Source organism: Amblyomma americanum, chromosome 4 (genome assembly GCF_052857255.1).
Source record: "Amblyomma americanum isolate KBUSLIRL-KWMA chromosome 4, ASM5285725v1, whole genome shotgun sequence".
NCBI classification, from domain to species: domain Eukaryota; kingdom Metazoa; phylum Arthropoda; class Arachnida; order Ixodida; family Ixodidae; genus Amblyomma; species Amblyomma americanum.
Genome location: NC_135500.1, coordinates 204,048,394 through 204,071,180, shown reverse-complemented (window position 1 = coordinate 204,071,180; position 22,787 = coordinate 204,048,394). Strand labels below are relative to the sequence as shown.

At 45.5% G+C, this 22,787-nt stretch overlaps 2 protein-coding genes across 2 annotated transcripts in view; one reads left to right on the top strand and one right to left on the bottom strand.

The window, feature by feature from the left end:
• The window catches only part of Polr1D (RNA polymerases I and III subunit AC2 l(2)37Cg), a 389,457-nt gene that overhangs the window by 105,992 nt on the left and 260,678 nt on the right, over nucleotides 1–22,787 (top strand). The gene's annotated exons all lie outside the window — the stretch shown is intronic.
• Tango4 (transport and golgi organization 4) lies at nucleotides 98–21,491 on the bottom strand. Its single transcript, XM_077663050.1, has 12 exons — nucleotides 21,357–21,491; nucleotides 21,083–21,189; nucleotides 20,838–20,959; nucleotides 19,885–20,021; nucleotides 19,217–19,315; nucleotides 18,696–18,788; nucleotides 16,201–16,350; nucleotides 12,899–13,000; nucleotides 6,940–7,151; nucleotides 5,738–5,877; nucleotides 4,181–4,374; nucleotides 98–587 (listed from the first exon to the last, which is right to left on the bottom strand). The coding sequence occupies exons 1-12, from the start codon at nucleotides 21,360–21,362 to the stop codon at nucleotides 528–530; spliced, it is 1,422 nt and encodes a 473-aa protein (XP_077519176.1). The 5' UTR covers nucleotides 21,363–21,491; the 3' UTR covers nucleotides 98–527.

Genomic DNA, 22,787 nt, shown 5'->3' with positions numbered 1-22,787 from the left:
AATGCTGGCTAGTGCAACCTGGAGCCAGGTCCACTAAAGCTGGGTGGGCAGCCCAAGCGCAGTACGAATCCAATGATTACAGTCTGCTAACGCTGCATTTGCCTTGCCACGCACAGTGTTGCAGTCATGTGCACATAGTAGGTTAATGAGCATACCACACCTTTCAGCAATGTTTCAGTGATGCAAGTCTGCAGCAGCAGCCAGACATCTTGAGAGCTCCTCAAGTGGTGAAAAAAACTGTTTGGCAAAAATATTTTGGCAAAGTACTATTCCCCGTAGGACCCAAACAGGATGAATTCTTTCAGCGAAATCTCGGATGGTTGAGTGCCACATCTGGGACATTTGAGACAGAATGACTCGGCATTGCTTTTGCACAGATTTTCAGTGTGAAAGCATCAACTCTATGTGCACAACTGCAACCAGTACATTTTTATTACATATTTTTGGATTGCATGTTTGCATGCCACCAAAGGATGATAACTATGGTGAACTTGAGATGAAGACAAAGTAATGAAATCTAGTGCATGCTAAAACCGTCTTCGCTTCGTGATGTCTGGCTTCCAGTTGATGGGGTGAGTCTCTTCAGTCTGCAAAAAAAAGCGGTTATCAGAAAATCACCAAACAAATCGATTTCAACAGCTCTTCATATAAAAGAACCTGTTCCAGCTGTGAACAAGCAGCACACATTAGAATGATGGAGCTTTCCTGTTCTCTGCATTTAATGCCTTTGCCAGAAAAGGGCAACATTGTTGGTTTGTTGCCTACTGCAAACCACCGTAGCAGCACATTTGGCTGCTGTGAACACTGCAGACACATTTCAGTGTATGTACATTAACAGCCACACCTGTGTAGTGAGAGTTCAGTGCATGTTAAGAACCCCAAGGTGGTCCAAGATTTATCTGTCGGCTTCCTACATGGTGTGCCTCTTTGCCCGCAGTGTAACTGTGGCACAAAAAAGCTCATTAACCATGCCAACCAACACCGAAATGGTGTTAGCCCAGTTTTGGAGCAGAGCCGACAAAATGAAAAGTTAAGCTAAGATTTATTTTCGCTAATGTTAGAGAAGACAGCCTGTAAAAAAGCCTTGCATGAAATTTGACGGTCAATTTTAGAACAAAATATGACAAGCACTTAGGTAATCACACATCTGTTGCACTCCTACACTGCTCCTCCTTGGTTTGCTAAAGTAGCAAACCAAGTGCCCTTGACAGACTTCAAGGCTTGCTTTTATTATTTCTGCACCAAGTTTCCTGCTCAAATGGAAGTATCATTGGGAGACAAAAAATTGGCAGTGGTTTAGCTCTGGTTAAACCTAGAGTGACGCGATAGCTACAGCTGGCCGAATGGAACTTGCTCAGTTGAATTGCAAAGTCGGTCTTAAGCCGCTCGTTTCGCTGGGCGATCCCACTTCGTCTTCGTACCACTTGACACGGCGCATGCAGACAGCTGTTACAGCTCGGTTTCGCTGGCGCGCCGCGCCGCCGGCAGCAGCAGCTACGCTGCACCACGTAGCGGTGGTGGCGCCGCCACGGTAATGTGCCACTGCCACGCTGAAGGCTCGAAATGCTGCCATAATGTAGCTAGGTGTTCATCACTCGAGCTTCAGCTGACTGCTGCACCTTTTCCCAGCACCGCTTGCTATCCAGAAGGGCAGGGAGGTGAGTTTTTATTTAGAGGCAATTCACTTTGTTTCCATCCATGGTAATTCTGCTCGGCAAAAATGACACTGCAAAAGCAGCAAGTGACACAATGGCACGTGGTATGCACCGCATTTGCTCCCAACAATGCAGCTGAGCCACTTATAATGACTAACAAACATAACCGTTATGTTCCATTTGTTTGTTACATCTAGATGTTCGCAGTAAGTGGACATAACCATATAGACGACAACTGCAAGGATTTTTGTGGTGTGCTGTGTATGCGCATCTACACGTTGGGTTGTTGTTAGCTACTGCTGGAGTTATCCTTGCAATTATCCTGCCGGCAATTGCTCGATCGTAGCCACACTTAAATATTCAATGTAAGGATTTTGCTACAGATCTATGACCTAGCATAGCCACATGCCAAGCACGCAGATACCCACAACAGTCGTCAATTGTTACTTTCATTACTTTGAATCCAGATCAGTGTCGTGAAGAAATTTTGGAAGGCTGGAAGACTCCTTCCTTTATGTACGGTTTCCATGTGGGAAAAAAACGCCTTGAAGTGAACAGTGTGCCAATCCTGCCCTCCTGAGGGACGCGAGTATGACACACTTTTCTTCATGCAGTAATCTCGGCAGCAGGTAAAGTAATGATCTAAATCCCTGCAGACATCACATGATGTACACAGCAGTGATGTGCCAGACACGTCTTATGCATCCACACTGGGATGAGAGCAGAGCATGTGGGAATGTGCTGCAGCAGAGCGGCTTGAGGCCTATTTAGTTCGCGAATCACCATTGGCCTGGCTGAGTTTTGACCCCAGTTGGCGTGTTTTCACAACACTGCCAGTAGCTACTCCGGTTAGGAAACAATGCGAGCATTACAATCAATATCAGCGCTGTGTGTGAGCCTTAAGAAGGGTGCCGTTTTCAAATTGTGAAAAATGGAAAAAAATATATATTTTTTTTAAATCACTACAGGCGCTCGTTTCCACGCAGTCCCAAAGTCTGATTGCTGAAATTCAGTGGGAAATACATACTATTAAAAAAAATTGTTTGGAAAACTGCAGCGGCACTGCATACCAGGGAAGTGCTAGAGAAAATCGGGGTTTTTCTCATTTCTGGTTTTGACTAGATTCTCATATTGTTCAGCAGATTTCTTCACGACTTATTGCCTATTTTGATCCCGTTGCCCTGTTGCACATAACTCCACTATATGCGATGACAATATTGGTTTCTCATTTTGATGGACTGTTGATTTTTGGTGTGAAACCTTGTTTAGACATGTCTACGCCAACTGCTGTGCAAAAATGTATGTGCATATATGCATGCGTAATCTGCTCAACTTATGCCGGCCCAAGGAAAATGTCACCCATCATTGGAAGTGGCTCAATTTAGTAAACTCCTATTTATACAAATCAACTTTCTAAGTTCCAAGTTCCAAATTGACGTGGGTCTATTGTACAAACATACCAGAAGCTCAAATGCTGATGGCACTATTACAGTGAGCGCAAATGAGGTCTCTGGAACTGAGATCAATTTAAGTGCATGCGAAACCTTTCGCACGGCGTCACATTGATCTTATGGGACACATGAAGGTGCTGTGTAAAAGCCCGATAAATCTAGCAGGACCCAAATTTAGTACTAGCTGAGCCTTTCAAAACATTTTTCTTTGCACGAGCGTTTGCCGTGTTCATATGGGACAGTATTGGCAGTGCTGCTGAAGCAAATGTGCAAAACATGCGCACACCGTTTATTAACAGTGGGTGGCAAAGGGCTAAAAAGCCCAATGGAATGAGATTGGATTCCGTTGGTCATCTTTCTCATCACACATCGGAAAAAGGAACCAGAGTCATGCCTGTGCACATTAGGCAGTAGCTGCAGCCTCTTTGCATTCGTTACAGCTCTTGGTTGCTGGAAGAGTACTTCTTAAGAGTACTCAAAGAGCACAGCACTGTGTACGTGCGTTTCCTTTTCTCTGTCCTCTCTTTCGCGCACTGTTTTCGTTGAGTACTTCTGCTCAGCCTTGGTGGAATTTCACCAAAAACTGCTAATTTGCAGCAGCATGTAGCACTGCTGCAGGTTTCATTCAATGGCACAGGCTGGGGCAATTGGCGCACCACTCCCACCAGTGTTTTGTCTTTTCTGCACGTAACCTGCATTCTATTCACAAGGTTTTAGCACGTAAAGCGGATATGGTTTGAAGCTCGTGTAAGCCCGCGATGAGGACTACGCAGAGTACTTTGGCATAAAAGTCCTTGGTGTCTCTGTGTTTGCTTTTGCTGTAACCGAATTTGTGACCACGGACGTAAATTCGATACACGATTTGGCTCCATGGCCCTACAGTGTGATGATCGCGCTGTCTTTGTTTATACTTGGCAATTGTTCATTACAAGTGGTGGTTAGTGGGCTTGACTGTACGCGCTATTTCTTTGGTATTCCTTGTCCTCCGTATTTACAATTTGCTTGTGGGGCTATGGTACACAAAAAAATAGAGAGATAAACAATGTGTATACCAGCAAAGACTAGGTTACATACCGCTGTGTCATCTTCGCGGAAGATCTTTACAGTCTTGTCAGCTTCGGCTGTGATGAGACGGCTGCCACTCTGGTCAAAGCCACAGGCAAATATGCCTGCCTCGCTGTCGATCGAGCCAGGCTGAACTGGTGCCTGGAGCCGCTGGAAATTGTAACCCGTGCGCCAGTCCCAAAAGAAAAGTGTCCCGTTGTCCCCTGAAAAGTGAAACAAATGCCAAATAACTTGTTGCAAGGCTAGGGCAAACAAGGATTGTGAGTAACACACCACTCTGCAGGTTGCAAATTTCGCTTGTATCAAATGTTTATCACATGCACTTGAAGAGCTGCACATGCAAGATCCTGCACTTCGCTTCCTAGATTATGTTTATTTACTGTAAGCGTGCTTGTGATTACTTTGACATGTCACTGCCACATATTAATGAATGGATTGAGCTCCAGCCAGCTAACTTCCATAATATCACAGAGTATGTGGCAAGTGGACTTTCACTTCTTTCTATGTCCACCCAGAGTGACACAGTTACTGTGCCTTTTCCTTCTTCATAAACGCCTCCTCACAATGCTCGCAATATGTGTACTGTGAGGAGGGTGTAATGGCGGTCAAAATCAGGCCAGGTGACAGATTATGCTAATTTCCCTAGACAACTACGTTCGAGTGAAAACGGTGCATACAGAAGCATGGGACGGCTCACAGGGGCCATATTTTGTCACTTCAGTTACCTTCACTGCCGAACATAGCATTTCTTTTACCCTTGTGTGATTGTCCAGTTTTTTGGGGGCATTTCACTTTCAGATCTACTATTCGCTCATTCAAAGTAATAAAAGGCCACAATATGTCTGCCTGCCTTCTCAAGTTAAACATGAAAACATCACAGTAGACTCCTTTAATTTAAGACTAACTTGAAGGGACCAGAAAATTTGCTTCTCTTATCAGAAGTTGGTTTAATAGAAGCACCCATAAAAATATATGTGAACATGCTAGGTGCAGCCAAATGTATGTTACATAAAAACAATGGATAAAATGGCCTTTCAGAGAGAGGATAATTGTAAAAAGAGTATTTATTGCACTATGAATGAAGTGTTCTGAAAACTGGGGGCATAAAAGAAGCTCATATTATCCAACTTGAAAACAACATTGGTCTAGTTTTCTATTTTAGCCACAGTTTCTTGCGATGAGTGCGGAAACCACCTTGTGGGGGTATGCTTTCTTGCGTAGAAGCATTTTATATATTTTCCTTTCTTTGGCAAAGTGCTGCAGACGCCCCAAAAGCACTGTTGCGCGGGGCTGCCATAGTTCTCCATCGTTGTGAAAGTTCGTTTTAACCGAAGCGCACGTGAAACAGCTCACCTCAAGTGGTTTTTTTTTTTCACAATGAGTCCTATGGCAAATCAACTAAATAATCGTACATTCTTCACCTTATCCAAGAGTTCATCTCAACCGAGTTCATCTTAATGGGAGTCTATACTGCATTTGTTCCTACTTGCAGTAGACAGCATGACTTTCTCTCAATGGCATGGAATGCAAATCCCTACACAATGCAACAAGAGAGTTCATGCTCACCTCCGGACACAAGAACACCATCCTCATTCATGCCAAGGCAGTTGACAATGGCGTTGTGGCCAGAGAGGTTCTGAATAAACTTCCCATCGGGACACTTCCACTGCTTGATGTTGTCAGGGCCTCCAGATGCAAAGGCATACCTGCACAACACGGAACCAAGAATGAAGCCACTTATAAACTGATGCATCTGTCCATGTAAAACCTGTCCAAAAGAAAACCACAAGCACAGACTGGCAAAAATGTACCGCTGGTTGGAATATCGACAAAAATAGGCTGCTGTTTTTCAAGAATGCAACCTGCATAACATTGTAATTTTATTTTGCCCAGACAAATTCAGCCCTGCAGTTCTTGCTACAGTTAGAAACATAAATTATGGACACAACAAGCACATGGAGAGAAGAAAGGCTTTAGGAAGGATAAGCGACATAACAAGGTACACAGCATGCCATTACAAGACACTGTGATCTAACCATGCCGCTTGCACATTATGTTTTCACCTTAGGCTCTGCCACAATCAGTGGGCATGTCTGATGGCCAGATGTCAATGAAATGTTCCTGTAGAGGAGCATTACAAATAGTGGAAACATAAATCAAGAGAAAAAGTCCAGCTCAGAGTTTGTAAGTCTGCAGAAGAGTGAAAAATTGAAAAATTTTGATAGCAAAGATACTGCATAGGGCAGATGCCATACTCACACCACATATGCATACTGAATTGATGCTGCTTCTTCAACAGGGCAGAAAAAAAAAAAGCACTGCAGCAGCCACTAGGGTCCAACCCACAGTAACCCTGACCCTACTAACAAAGTGTAGATGTTTTATCTCAGAGGACTGCACTTTCATAGTGCACTGTCCGTCAGCGGGACACCACTAGGCTCGCACCAAGCAGCAGCAGCACAGCATAGTGCAAGCAGTCTGTGATACTCACTTCCAGAAACCGTGCCATATAAACCACCTAATTCTGATGTCATGGCACTAACTTCTTTAATATACAATGAGCTAGACAGTATGTACTGACACTGTCACACTGTTTCAAGTGTGAAAAACAGCACCAGTAGAGCACTCGGCACATTATGACACCGATAAGTTACGGCAAATGTGCTAAATGCATTGCAAGGCAAGAGAGTCGGCAATCCTCTCTATGCTTCTCAGAGGCAGTGACACATGGCTAAAGAGACAGAAGTACAAAAGGGAGGGGCACACACAGCCTTGGATGGACGACAAGAGCACGGACGCTTTTCTTGTGGTGGGTAAGCGTGACCCGCGAGCGGCCAGCCACCAGGTCCCAGAGGCGGATGGTGCAGTCGTGGCTGCCTGTGATCACTTGCGGCTCAGATGACTGGGTCTGCACACTGGCCACCGTGTTGGTGTGCCCCACCAGAGAGTGGATGCTAGCCTTGGTCCGCATGTCCCACACCTGCACAGAAGCAATACCCCTCCTGGATTTTCAGCCCCTACTATGTACACGCATTTAGTTACCGTAAAAACCAGAATGTAGGTCGAACTTTTTTTTCAAAAAACCATGGCGAAAAGTCTACCCTCGTCTTATACAGTTAAACCTCGATATAACGAACTTCAATATAACGAAATCCTCAATATAACGAAGTTACAAGACATATTCAACTTATTCCCCATTGGAAACCATGTATATTTTGCCTCGACATAACGAAGTAATATTGCTGCAATTTCATTACAACGAAGTCGCGTATCCTAAAAAAATTTACCCGGAAGGAAAATGTCGCCGTGACGATGACGGCCGCGGGGAAAGCGGTGCTAGCGTGAGTGACTTGGGTAACCCACGCGGATGGGCCTCATGGGGCGCGTGGAATTCGCTCCCAGCAAGAGGGAGAGAGAGAGAGCAAAGAGAGAGCAACCCTCTCTCTTCCTCCCGTCCGGGCCCGTCTTTATTTTTTTTTTTGCTCGATCGCCGGCGACGGCGCACTCCTCTCCCCCCCCCCCCCCCCCACTCCTCCCAGGCTTCTTTGCTGTGCATGCGTCAGCTCTTACACGCCCGTCTCTCATTGGATCTGCCAACCCATGTGATTGCTTGCGCACTTGCGCGGCCGCCGTCGCCGCCGTGCTCCTTTGTCCGCATTGTCGCGTTGTTCACTCGCTGCTACCACACGTGCTGGATACATCGCAGGCGTTGCTTTGGTTGCCCTCTTGTATGCCCGCGTGCGTCGCCGCCATGAGTGGCAAGCGGAAAGCCCTTTCGCTTGAGCAAAAAGAGGCGATTCTGGACGCAGTTTCGAAAGGCGAAAAGAAGGAGGACGTAGCGGCTCGATTCAGCATATCCATGAGTACGCTTTCAACAATTTTGAAAGCCAAGGAGTCTATCCTCAGCTCAGTGAAGTGTGGAACGAGCGCCCAACATAAGCGATTGAAGCCTGCTACGTATCAAGACGTAGATAAGGCTGCGTTCGCCTGGTTCATGGACGCCAGAGCGCAGAATGTGCCGGTAAGTGGCGCAATTTTGCAGCAAAAAGCAAAGGATTTCGGTTGCCTGCTCGAGAAGGATTCATTCAAGGCAAGCAGTGGTTGGCTCCACCGTTTTAAGGCCCGGTACGGGATCGTCGGACGGCTGCTGTGCGGGGAGTCAACGTCGGCGGACGCGCCTGAAGCCGCTAGTTGGCTGGAGAAGGAAATGCCAGCAATACTGACGCGATACCAGCCATCGGACGTTTACAACGCGGACGAAACTGGATTTTTTTATCAGATGCTACCGAATCGGACGCTAGCACTGAAAGGTGATCGCTGCCATGGTGGCAAACAGAGTAAACTGCGCATAACTGCTCTGCTGTGCGCCAACATGGATGGCAGTGATAAGAGAGTGCCGCTTGTGATTGGCAAGAGCAAGAAGCCGCAGTGCTTCAGAAACGCTCGGAAGCTGGAAGTGGAGTACACTTCTAACACGAAAGCGTGGATGTCCCGCGACATCTTCCGTGACTGGCTCCGGGCGTTCGACAAGGATATGAAGAATGGCGGCCGCAGCGTGTGCCTCTTAGTGGACAATTGTTCCGCCCATCACGTCGACGACTTAGAGCTTACCAATGTCGAGCTACGGTTTTTTCCACCGAACTGCACGTCGCTGCTTCAGCCGCTCGACCAAGGAGTCATCAACAGCGTGAAGTGTGCGTATCGTCGCCGGTTGATCGACAAGCTGCTGCTCAATCTCCGCTTAAAACGCCCCACTAAGGTGGATATTTTTCAAGCCTTAGAGATGTTTTCCGCATCGTGGAAGGCGACATCAAAGGAAATTATCAAGAACTGCTTCCGGAAAACCGGGTTTGAGAACGGCGTGGCAGCAGCAGCGAGTGCCTCCGAAGACAATAACAGCACGGAGGCTAATGAAAGGGCTCCGTTCGATGGCGAGGAAGGCGATCAAGCCGGCCTTGAAGAAGCATGGAGGTGCCTGGAGAGTGACGGGGCCGTTCCTGACGGTGTCGCTCTGGAAGACTTCCTCTACACAGACTCTTGCGTCGTTGCCACCGAGGAAGTTACCGACGACTCCATCGTGCAGGATGTGCTAGGAAGCATGCAGGAGGACCCAGGCAGCGATATCGATGCTGAAGACGACGATGCCCCGAGCAGCCGCGAAGTGCTTGACGCAATTGATGTTCTGCGGCGCCACGCGAGTTCGATTGGGCAGCAAGATGCAATGCAATCCTTGTGGGCCTATGAACGCAGTGTGAGGCCATCTCTGATTGCAAAGCAGACGCAAAAGAAAGTCACTGATTACTTTCAGAGAAAATAAAGGATGAGTGCTTACAACTGGCAAGTGATTTGGTAATGTTTCCGCATGCTAGGTACGAAATTTCGATGCAACGAAATTTCATTATAACGAAGTAAAGTGCCGATTTTTACGACTTCGTTATATCGAGGTTTAACTGTATACCGGTCATTGGCGGAAAAACTATGGAAGTCTTGCAACAATGGGCAGCTGAAGTCAACAGCCTCAATCACCATCGCCATCAGCAGCAGCGCAGCACGTGGTGATGTTGTCACACTGCCATTTTGTGTTTCCGTTGTTTGGTTAAAGGCTGCTTTTTCACATTTTGTTTCAAAATGAGAGGAAGCGGGCGGCAATTCACCGTCGCCGTCAAGAAAAACGCGACTGAGTACGCGGAAGCTCATGGCAACCTGGCGGCACAGCGCGAATTTGGAGTACCCGAAAAGAGCATTCAGTACTGGCAGAGGCAGAAGCCGCGTATTACAACTTGCAGCAACCAGAAGAAAACGTGGGCGGCCCGCAGCGTATCCGGAATTGGAAGGAACGGTTGCGCTGCGTGCAAGATTGCTGCCTGTGACTGCCAAATGCATCCACGTGAAAGCGGTGGAGATCGCACGTGCCTCTAGACCCACGAGGGCGCAATTCAAGGGCTCGCCATCCTGGGTGCGGCGATTCATGAAGAGGAAGGGGTTTGCTCTACGGTGCCGTATTTCTGTGTGCCAGAAACAAACACGCGGGTCGATGGACGCGAGATACTGTTAAAAATTTGGCCGGGTGTACATATGAGCAGCATTTAAATGAAAATAAATACTGTCACCATTGTGCAACCTGTCGAGTCGCATTTGTTTCAAGTTAAGGGCAAGGGCGTCTTTCGGTGCTTTTTCCATTGAAAAAGATTTTTTCCATTTTTAGAATTGGTTAGTTGGGTGGTCGACCTATATTCCAATCCGACCTATAGTCCGGTTTTTACGGTAGTTAAGTTGAAAATTGCCATCCCAGCCAGAACCTCACATTCAGCACACAGATTAGCTCAAAATCTCATGAAAACAGAAGACCTGTGGATTTTTCATCACTCTCGTGATGTCGTCACTTCATTTCAGTCTCTTCACTTAATTCTTCCACTCCATTTAATACACAACTTCATAAGGTCACTTCTGAATGTCCACTGGGCATACCCTGCTGTCACTGGATCAGGCATGCAGTGCATTGAGAGATAGCAATGTGATGATGTTTACTCCTTGATGTTTGATCCACACGTGGATCAGCTCGAAAGAGGCACAACAAAACATGCCTCTGTACTGAAACTTTAAAGCAGGTTAAAGGACACCAGGAGGTCAAAATTCTAATGCCAAGCCCACAGCTACAAGACTAAAAACCCATGGTGCTGCTTTGGCAAGTAGAAGTTTATGAATGATCAATCTTGGGCTGCAAAAATATAACATTCAAGCTGTGCAAAATGGTGCATTTCCAACATCACTCCTTGCACACAGATCGAATGGCCAGTTCAAGGATTGCTGCCAAAGCCACAATGCAGTCAATCAGTGGAAAACTAACGCAAGCAATGGCACTGCATTATTACGTACGATAGCAACATACTAAGTGGTACAGAAATAAAGGCAGCCCGCAATTAATTGGAAACAGAATAGTGAGGTAAAAAATTCACATTATTCCACCACTCTGTAAACAGAGTAAAACAAACTTTTCTAGCTGAACCTGTGATGAACACTACAAAATGTCCACAAAGTGACTGTTTCGCATAAACATAGGCTTGATATACAAAGCATATGCAGTCGACCTTAGATATATCGAACCCGGAAGTATCGAATTATTGTTTATACTGAACAGTCAGAGGATCCACTTGAAAAATCGCATAAAAATTACAACAGCACTATTGTTTGCATCTATCAAACTCCTGTACACTAGAACATTCAATACGTATTATCTAACAGTGCGAGCCCCTGCAAGTGGCCCTTCTTTTAGCGGCCTTCACACAATCACTTTCACATGCAGAGACTGGTCGGTTGTGCGACCTCTAGACTTTTGCTGGCAGCACTGGCGCTGTTAAACTGCATGAATAGGTGAATGTGAGGTGTGCTTGACGGTAGCCTTCAGTTTCTTCTACTCGTATTTCACGTGACCTTTTCACGTGACCTGCTATCATGAGGAAAAGACAGCATTCGGCGCAAACGTTGTCATGTGGTAAAGCCAACCTGACTGAAGCCTAGTGATGGCCCTTAGCTGGTATACTTTGCTGCCAAAGGCATTGCGGAAACCAACAGTACCTTAATTTTAAACCCGTAAGGGCTCATTAAAAAAGAAGAAAAAACATGCCAAAACGGCTAATTTTTTTTAATGACATGAAATGCTTTAATAACATGCTTAAGAAACAAATATATTTGTGTGAAAAGATTTTACAGCGGTGAACGCTTGATTAGCCACTATGTATTGTTCACTCTTGAAACTTACTGTGATCGTCAATCCTGCTGCACCCTTGAATTCAAACCGTGTGTCTCACTGAGGCTTTCTCCTTTACACTCGCTGTCATTTAGAGTCTCACCACTATCTTGTTCACTTGAAGAATAAAACTACTAGTCGACATTCTCATTGTACGAGTTATCATCACCCGATGGATAACACACTTCCGCATTATAATGCCGCATGGATAATGCCATGTTAGTCTGAAATCGTGAGAAAATCTAATGCTAACAGGGTGAGCCTCAGCACACAACGAACACTTTCTTCCATCTCGTGTGAAAACGTTAATTCAATAAAAACGTGGATGAAAGAACGGATGCTACCATCTATGTTTCAAATGTAAAAGCACCATTTAGAAAGCAGCGAAACACCCATGTGGCAGCTTTTACTGCCGGTCTCCCGTGTCATGTCATATGGCACAAGTAAAGGATTATTATTATTATTATTATAAGGACAGCTCGTCATGCGTGAAAAAGCGGCAAAAGCTTGTGACCAGATGAGGCCAGTTGAGGCCATCATGGACCCGTAAGGCGTTAATGAGAGACTGTTTTTTTATAGTTCACTGGTAACAGGATTAGAACTCTTATCATAAGCAAAAGCCAGTCCCAAAGCACCATCCGCTGTATTTCCAATGTGAGAGAGTTAGGTCAAGCAACGTGCTATGATCCGTGTGCTGCCAGCAAGCTGGAAGGCGGCCCATCGATGCAAGAAGCGCATCACTAGCATGGATGCAGTGCATTCCTGCTTCTAGGTTACATATAGGCTTATCTATTGCCATTTTTGATAATATCGAATCATCAGTATATTGAGCAATTTCCAGATTGTTCCCCTTTGAGTTCCGACATATCTGGGATAAACTGTACTTGCAGCACAGCATTACCACGATTCATATAACATAAAATAACACTTGTGTTCACACTCGAACAAATAATGACAGGAAAGCTGAAGTAGGCACTGACCCTTCCTGTTGCATCTCGGCCACCAGTGACTAGGATGTCAATGCTGGGATGTAGCGACAGCGCGTAGACGCCGCTCAGATGGCCGTGGTAGTGGCGTATCACCTGCAGATAAAATGAGGTTGGCAATTCCATTAGGCTGTAGCCCTGGTACTGCCTGCAGTTTCAGTATTGAATTCCAAGAGCTGCAACATGCGATAGGGTTACTACATCCACACTTCAAGAGGAATGCGCGGACCAGTCATGTTTGTGGAAAAACACAAAGACTCAGCAGCAGAGGACATTTGGGGCTAGCTGGTAGGTCATCATGGAACACTGTGCACAAGATTGAACACAGAGAACAAAAAGACTTAAAGGACACTGCACATGCTCATAACAAGTGGAGTGTTCCAATTCACATCAGTTAGTCGTGCTTGTTTTCGTCCAGTGTCCCATCTTGTCATGTACCATGTTTCACGATAACTTTTTTTAGCTTGCTGCCTAAAAATGCCGACAACCACATGCAATTGATGCGTACAGTAAAACCCTTATTACTACCACTTTAATTCAAGTTGGAAGTTCTAGCGCTGCAGATACTGTAGATCCTTGCTACTACAGTAACCGACCGCTTTTTCTGAACTCCTATAATTCATAGTGGACTCAATTGCGGAACCCTCGCACCCCATAGGAGCATGTCCACATTTGCGAGCAATATTTGAGAGCCTGAAAATTTATTTTTTTTTTGCACTAAAACGTCGCGAGCAGGCTTTGCTGCCACTGTCAAGCTGACTCTTCGCCGCTGAGGAATGTGCCATCCTGGAGTCAATGTAGTGATGAACTGGCTTAGACAGGCAAAGCAATTTCTGTGCTTCATTGTTGCCAACCAAAGCAACGGTACAAGCCAACCTTATTGAGCTACTGTGTAGCGGCAGCTATGTAAAAAATGTAGCCTACGAAGGCAAGCGCACAGCTTGGTAATGATGGCTCAAATGCCGGTGCCACCACCGCATCATACATTACAGAACGGGAAAGAGAGAGAGAGTGTGTGCGCGTCACTCGTGCGCGTGGCATGCGTATGGGTGTCACTTCCTTCATGTTCCCCCTCTCAGTCCGGCCTGCCATTGTTGCCCTGGAAAGGGAAGTGTCCTTGACTTGTGCTGCGTGCATTTGCCGAAATCTCGCACGGAGCATGTTTGTGCAGAGCAGCAGCAGAAGGTTAGCATTGCAGCTTGGTGGCAAACTACTCGTCCGTTCACGACATCGTTTGGAACACCATATGCAGGCCGCATAAACGAAATTGGAAGTGTGCAGAGTGCTGCAGACACCTGCAGTCCGGGCATGATGGAAGCACGCCTCTGACTCAAATGTATATAAGCTAATATAATCACTTGAGGGCAGAACATGGCTAAAGGCGAAAGTGGCAATTATTTTTATTCTAACCATTTCTCAGGTCTGGCCAGAGAAATCGGTAGGCAACTGTATAGGGAATTGGCAAACGTAACTCCGGTGCCGACGGGGGTGCCACTCGCGGCAAGGAGCACACCTGCTGCAGGATAAGTTTGCTGCTGTGCGGGCTGCAACGACTGCAATCCAATCGCGGCGGTGGGTCCTGTTGTGTTCTCAGTTTGCCAAGACTGCCGATTTTGCCAATTAATTCTGCCGCATAAATGCAGTGGTATGTTTGTCATGTGAATAGTTTTTTGCAGCTCCACCTTGAAGTTAATGGTCTGAGCATGAATAACAGGTGGGCGTTAAACCAAACCTAATTGCTGAAGGCAACAAGACAAACAAATGCATTAAAAAGTGAACAAAGCAGCAAGAAAGTTGATGGTACAGTGGGAAATAAGAGGCCTCAGACTGATTACATTAATTGAATTACAGCATTTCTCGAGCTGTCATGTGTCTGCATGCTCGTTTTTATATGATGTCAAGCTGGAAGAGATAGAAGCCAAGGTACGAAAGTTTCTCAATACCTTTTTAGAAAAAACCATCGGGGTTCTCCGAGGTTATATAGACTGAGAACCCCTGCAATAGAACTTTATTCATCTGTACGCCACTGCATTGCTACTGTACAGACTGCAAAAAATATTTGAAAGAGGCGTATTTTCCACAGCAAAATGAAAGAAGGCACATGTAAAACATTGCTGCATGCATGTGAGCTGCAAGTTTAGCGCGAAAACACTAATCCAGAGATTCAGAGCCAAGCAAAATTGTCTAGTGTTTGTCTGTCCGAAAGCAACCCGGATCGCACACATTCCACTGCTGACAGCATCTGCCATCTAAGGGCAGTGGCGCATAGCTTAACCGCTGCACCACTGCGGCAGGAGTGGTGGTATGAGGACTCCCAGGGATCTATGAATGTTAAGAAGAGAAAGACAATACTGCATATATCGATATGTCATGCTTTTGCACTGTATACGAATGTTGTAAACTTTCTCTCTCATTTTTGTGCAAAATATTATCCAAAGCAATGACAAACAAATTTGCAATTTAGAAAGTCCTGTAGCAACGACGTCATTCCTGCTCATAAACCAACTGTACACAGCACTTCGAAGCTGTCACAACTGTATTCAACAAAGTCACAGTTGATGTTTCGGATAAGTGCTGCTCCAGTGGAAGCTCGAGCTATTAGTCACGGTTACCTACGTCAGCAAATACTGTAGTTTATGTTACGGCAGTTTGAACACATGCACATTGCATGTTTGTGCATCTCGTGTGATATGCCATGATTACATTTGCCAGCAATGCTGGCCCCATGCTCCATGACATGCCAGTGACAGCATATACTAGTGCACTGAAGAGCTCAAGAAAACAGAAACAGCTCGGAACACTGTATCTTGGAACATACTGGCTGCTTAGCATTTAGCTGAACTAACCTTTCAGCCCGCCTTTAGATGCTGAATAAAAGCTCTGCATGGCAGCAGGTTCCAAAGTGTAAACAAAAATGCTGCTACAGCTTTCACTTGATAGATGAAAAAAAAAAATCTATGTGCACAAAACTTGATATTTCAGTGCACTGCAGCAAACAGAGGCAGAGGCAAGAAAAGCAACAAAAACAAAGTGGTGGAGCCCCAAGGTATGTGGGCAATAAAACCAGAAACATCATCTAGAAAGAGCCACCCCCTTCCCCATGGTGAGACTTATGGTCTGCACAGTTCCTGCTTCTCCCAGAGTAAGACACCACACATGCCGCCAGCAAATACCCCAGTACACTGACATTCCTGTGCTCTGCATACAGCATGCCTTCAGGCTCACAGCCAGCTGCTACAGAGCCCTCGCTGTATGCCTCAAAAATGAGCAGAGGGAGGTCCTCAGAGTGCACTCACCTTGTTGTACTCGAGGTCCCAGCACTTGACTTGCTTATCTTCCCCACAGGAGAAAAGGTACGGCTGGCGTGGGCTGACAGCCAAGCCTCGCACTCCGCTGATGTGGCCTGTCAAGGAAAGCTTCAACTTGCCCGTGGCAAGGTCCCAAATCTGCACACCAAGCATGGGTGTGAGCAGCAGGAGCAGTCCAGCCCAATACCGCATTTACAGGTTTGTAAGTCGACTCAAATATAAGTCAACCTCATCCACTCCAAATCGCAAGTCACGAAAAAAACGAAAGAAAAAGAGGCGTGCCCAGTGCACATTCGAAAAATGAAAATGTATAAGTCACTGGACTACTCATCCATGCTTGCACCATCGTCCTCACTAGTGCTACCGTCGTCATCACTGCTGTGGTCTCACAACATGTCGTTTTAACGTCATCATCCAGCAAAATCCCCCACTTCACAAACAGCCACAGCATGTCGGCGTTCAGCGAAATCCCGCATTTTGCAAACATCACGTGGAAGCTGAAAATTTTCCACGCTGAAGCCGCCACAGCTGTATCACCCATTCCGAGACGTCAAGCTTGCGACTCGGCGCACTGTTGTTCGTTTTTTCGCCGTACAGAATGACAGCCGTCTTGAATGGCGAATGAGCACTGAACGCTCACTGGCCCCTGAGCACAAATGACGATTGACGAAGCAGCACATTAGAAACTGGCAAACCGCGGCCCGCAGTCAAGTCAAATGCGTCAAACAGAGCCAAAGAGAAAATATGCGTGAGTGGCGTTGGTTCTTCCATTTGCTACTGACACTCCCATGGTTCTTAGTGGCAGTGCCACTATGATTGGACCAGAGGCCCTACCATCAACTATCAACACTTCCATGATTGCCAGATGTACAGTCAAAACTAAAGAAAAAAGAAAAATCCTTCCAAACAAACGAGCAGAACAGCCGAATGCTACTGAGCAGAGCCGTAGAGCAAATGTAAAATAGCAACCATGCAGTAACACCCCCAATATCTCGTTTGTCTCGCCTTTATTTACAGTGCCATGCTTTGGTTTCAATTTTAAGTTGACCCCCCAAACTTTGGATTTTCAAATTAAAAAAAAATTCGTCGACTTAAACCTGTGTAAATACGGTAAGTTTCGATGTGGACCACAGGTCTCAGAATTGTCTTAGGATGCAAGCTCACACTCAGAAGGCAAAAGCATTGCCCCTGACAGAATGCCACATCACGAAACAGGCAGCTGAAGAATGTCAAGCCCGCTGTCAACGCAGCAGAATCACATTAGAGGTTTCTGAACTCGGTGAATTTTACAACAGGCACTGCATTTCACGGCCAGTGCTCACACTAAAGCGAAGCTGCATAGAAATAAAAGCAAACAACAAGCACACTGCCCTCCACACAGCACTTGTGCACTATGATTTGTTCCGCAGCACACTGCTCCAGCGCTCTACACAAGTCTCCTCAAGAACGTACAACAAGGACATTGCTTGTCTGCTAGAAGTGTTAGCCACATGCAAATGCTAGTGGGATTCAGCTTGCCGAATTGAAATCCAAGCACACGACGGCCGAAAGTGAACCCATTGCAAACCATTTTTTTTCAGTGTTAAGCTATGATTTCGCAAAGCCTTGCTTACCTAAACAATGCAACAGAAAAAATCCAAGATGTGCTTGCATTTTTCTGACTCCCGCCATGTAGGAAGACTCAGCACTAGTGATCTTAACATCGCTAAAAGTGTCCCAAAGGTGGGCAACGATTGTGTGTGGTTCTGTTTGCAAGGTGGATGTTTGCAGACACATATCGACGATCTCCAGTCTGTCAACAGTTCTGTGTTTTACACCAACTAATACAAAGTGTTTACCTGAAGCTAGATGCTCACCTTCAATGACAAAACGTGACTCCATTGTGCAATTAATGATGATGACAGTGAATTATTATGGCACAAGGGCATCTGCAGCCAAACAGCACCATGGCACAAGGTTTTTCGTTTGCTCAAGGTGGGGTCTAAGACAAAATTGTGCAATCAAGGAAACTTGTTAATGCGCCCAGGCTGATAACAGATGGAGTCCTCTTTACGGCTGCCATTCTGGCTCGACTGTGGTGCCGCCTTAACTTTCGTGGAAATCACCACTATACACTGGAGAACAAGGCCTGAAACTTCCAGATATTTTGCTGTCCCTTGAGGTAAGAAAGAGTGACAGAAATGCCACACCTTCCTTCAAAAATGGCCACTGCTATGCTACCTGAATAGTACGGCCACAAATGACACATACTCAAGAGATGCCATTCCACAGTTTGCCTGGACAACGTCCTCTCTGGACAGAAGGCCACTGTGGAAGTTTTCGGTTACAGCATACGACAGCAACACTACCTATGCCACAGAAAGCCCCAAGTACAGCCACTACTGCAAGAACAGCTGCCAAGTTGGGACATTTCCTGTACAGCTCCCAGAGACTCAGCTGCACCCATGTTGATGGTGTTTCAAAATTCCAATCTGCAGCCTCACCTTGATAATCCTATCATTGGAGCCTGTGCAGAACCACTGGTTTCCAGGCTCCACTGCAAGGCAGCGCACCCAGCCAGTGTGCCCACTGATTACCTGCACAAATCAGCCACAGAGCCACAAGCATCAGCACTATTGTCAATGCTCATAGCAATGAAGCAACTGGCACATCGAGAGCCACACAGCATATGAAGACATCATTTACAGCAAAAAAAAAAAAAAATTGCAAAGACTACACCGTGCAAATATTGCTACAGTACAACACTTTTCTTTCTGCAAATTCTTGACAAAAGTTTACGTCTGTTGGCACCCGTTCTCCTGCAAGTTATCGCTACATTCGTTATCTTGCTGCAGTGCCAGAGAGAATAAACAGAGTAGGTATATTTATATACCGAGTGACAGCATAAGTAAGCAAATACACTAATTACTGCATACTAATGATATCAAAAACCTGTGAAAATATTGTGTCACAACTCTCCCTTTCTGTCCTTGGAAATCTTGACAATGAAGATGATAGACATTACCCTGTAAAGCTTCCAAGGTGCATGCCATTGTGGTTTTGGTATGGTCACCGGTTTCCGCTGTACTTGTGCCAACTGTTGCTGTCCTGCCAAGACAACAGCCTAGGAGGCAACAGGGGAGGTCTCAGAGAAATTGAAAGCACAAAGTAGCACTGGCAAGCACAGCATATTAACTGAGTCATTATAGAAGCATGGTTCATATGTAGCTAGCATGATGAAGTATAGCGGCATACGGGAGAGATGCTACACCGTGGCTAAGGGTACTGATGAAGTTATGCACATTAAATGCAAATTAAAGCCAGAACCACCTCCTACCCATTATTGATGACAACCAGAAGGTGACAGAAAACACTGCAATATATTACACTAAAGCAGCTCTTAAAAAGGCCGCAATCTCTCCCTTGAGCACAGCAAGTGAACACACTCAACGATTAACAGTACACCGTCATGAACACCTCAGCCAAGGTTCACGGAGTGTAAGCAGGGTGCAAGCTAAGCCCCTCTTACAACAGCTTTTCCACCTGCCACATGGTGTTTCAGATCAGCTGCCTCTGTGACTTCAACATCTACGATGTACTGCGCGACATTCACTGCTGCCCCTCAGGTAAAACTACGAGGGTGCCCTGGTCATGTTGAACCATGCGAAAGAAAATGATTGATCAAAAGGGCACCTGTGATGTTGGTGGTGGTGTGGGTTTGATGACTGCATAATCATCAACGCCTGGTGGAGGTGCGTCGTCATCGTACACGGGCATTGGCATTATGTCCATCCCAGAGTATGTTATCTCTTGCATCTTCATTTCTTTATCTGAAGAATAAAACAGTTATTTGTTAGCATAAACTAAAATGCTTACATCCAGTTTGGCCTAGCAGTAGCTTAGAACAAAAATTAAATGTGAATGTCCAGTAGTAAAAGCTGAAAAGAATATGCCACATTGTATTCCAGCAAGCAATTACCTCATGTATTACCTTTATAAGCACTGTGTACACTACCAAAGCTGCCACATATAGATTCTATCCCTGAAGAAAGAGACCAAGTCAAAACAAGCTCTTGCCTTTCCTAACATGCAGACCCTTCAACAATTTGGACCTAATACATTCCATTCAGATTTATTTCGTTTTAAGACAAAACTTTTTTACAGTGCTGTCAAGCAAACTTATGCTCATGTTAGTTTCTACATTTTGTAGCAACACAATGCAGATTTGCACCTTAGTAATTCTTGATATATGTTACATACTTCATGTAGCACTAGTTGAACAGTTTTCTATCCAGATCACCCCGGTTGCATACTTTTATTTTAGTGCTCTGATAATGCAACGAATGACGATGAATACGTTTATTAAGGAAAGAATGAGGAATGGGAATTTGGGGAAGGTTCCCGGGATAATGCAAGAGGTTGACATACACTGTGCGTATGTGTATGTCAACCTCTGTCTCTGTCTCGCCTTCAGATGGACTTCAGCTTTGCAAAAATGAACCAACAAGGCCAAGTTTCCACGTTAGTGATGTCAGCAGCAGTATCAACGCCAGTTTCGCTCAATCTCGAAATTGCAGATGGGCACCGTTTCTGCATGGCAGGGATGTGAACAAAAAATGAAAAAGAAAACCAGAAAATCCACTCACGTTTTGACATTTCGTCGCGGTGTCCTTCTGCGCTGTGTCGGTATGTTTGCGGGTTTGACTTGACAAGGTGCATCACAAGGCCATACTCGTCTTTGGTCTTGACAGCCACTTTGACTTTTTCACTACAGAAAGATAAAAACTTCCTTAGCGCCAGCTGTGAAGTGGCTGCCGAAATACGGGTGCGATTCAACGGCATCACACCGCGGAATGGGAATAGTGCTGCGCTTCATAATTCAACCTCTCACCTGGCGTCATCCTGAGGTGGTGGGTTCGCTTGGTCAGACAGGAACATGTCATGCGTGCGCTTCAGAGATCGGAAGACGAGCGTGTGGACCGAGTGCTTTTGAACGTCCTGTAAGAGTTAAAAGAAAACATGTACGCGTTGTGGCCGGAACCGAACGCATAAGAAACGGGCTGTTGAAAACACCGAGCGAAACGGCGGCCGTTCAAACTTTGCATTATCGTGAATAAACGCACGCGCTCAACAGTGCAGTGACAGACTGCCGAGACGCCTCTTACCTCCATTTTAAAAGACTACGAACACCTCGATGACAAAAGTTCCAGAGCATTAAACTAAGTTTTCACGTTTCTAACGCGACGCCGCTTAGCAGAAAAACGCCATTGTTGATACGCGGTTGCCAACATGGCATCGCGATCACGCTAGCGCGTGCACTTCGGGCAAACCTGGAAACAAAGCGAGCAAGACTAAAAAAAAACTGTTTTTATTATTTTACAATTTTAATTGATGTTTTATGATGTTATTAGTTGTATGTTTTCTCTTTGAAATCCTAGAATAATTTTTATTTATCCATATTTCGAATGGTGCACAAAACATCTGTGCAAAGCGGCGGCACGCTTCGGTGATATAACTGTTCTTTCTCATTCCGCAGTAAGAATATATCTTTGTTGGCTTTATATGGGACCGAACCTTCCACATTTGCTAAAGATGAGATGTTTGAGCACTCAAGAGAGTTCTAGCTTTGCACTGTTTCGGTTCCGGTTTCAATTGCCGAACGGTAGTCATGTCAGTGCACGTTAAAGATCCCCAGGTGGTCGAAATTATGCCGGAGCCCTCCACTACGGCACCTATTTCTCTTTCTTCTTTCACTCCCTCCCTCATCCCTTCCCTTACGGCGCGGTTCAGGTGTCCAACGATATATGAGACAGATACTGCGCCACTTCCTTTCCCCCAAAACCAATTATTATTATTATTATTAGTCATGACGTCAACTTGACCTTCGGTTCACTTGAGGCCATGCTTGAGGCCTAGAGTTTGACTTCAGGCAGAAAAAAAATTCCACTGTAATCGCTGCTTCGTCCGTTTAAGGGGCAACTCTGGCAGTTTGTCGAACATTTTTAATTGATATTCACATCACAATCCTTAGAGTCGCTTCTGTCTTCCACAACAAGTCGTTTTTCAAAATACTAAGTGGAAACCATTTTAAAACAGTGAAAAAAAAAAACCGGAACCGAGACTGAGTTCTTGAAAGGGAACAATGATCATAAACATACAAAACACTTAAAACGCAAGTTGAATAGTTGATCAGTGACTGAAAACGATAAATCCTTTCTTAAAACGTCTGAGACGACATCGTACAAGCCTACATGTTTTGTTACTGAAGCTGGGAGCGCGTTTTAACGTGCGAGGAATGTTTAAGACGTCGAAATTTCAGGGCCATCACCGTGAAAGAGAAGCGCGTGATTCGTGTACATTCAGCGCCTTTCGGGAACACGGAAACACCAAGGACACGCAAAGCTTACAATCGCTACTCTTACATCATTGAAATATGTGTACCGTTCACTGGGATTTTATTGGACAGAGTAGCCATAGGTACTGGTGACGATTTGCTGATCAACGAAACTATCTAATAAATATTACTATTAATCATTCGTTATGCGTCGTGTAAAACGGATCAGGTTTGCCTGTGACGTACTGTTAAAACAATGGCT

Coding starts and splice junctions, on each gene's coding strand:
- Tango4 (XM_077663050.1), bottom strand. Junction 13,001..16,200: donor GGGACCTCGAGTACAACAAG/GTGAGTGCACTC, acceptor TTTTATCTGCAG/GTGATACGCCACTACCACGG. Junction 5,878..6,939: donor CTTGTCGTCCATCCAAGGCT/GTGTGTGCCCCT, acceptor CGTGTTGTGCAG/GTATGCCTTTGCATCTGGAG.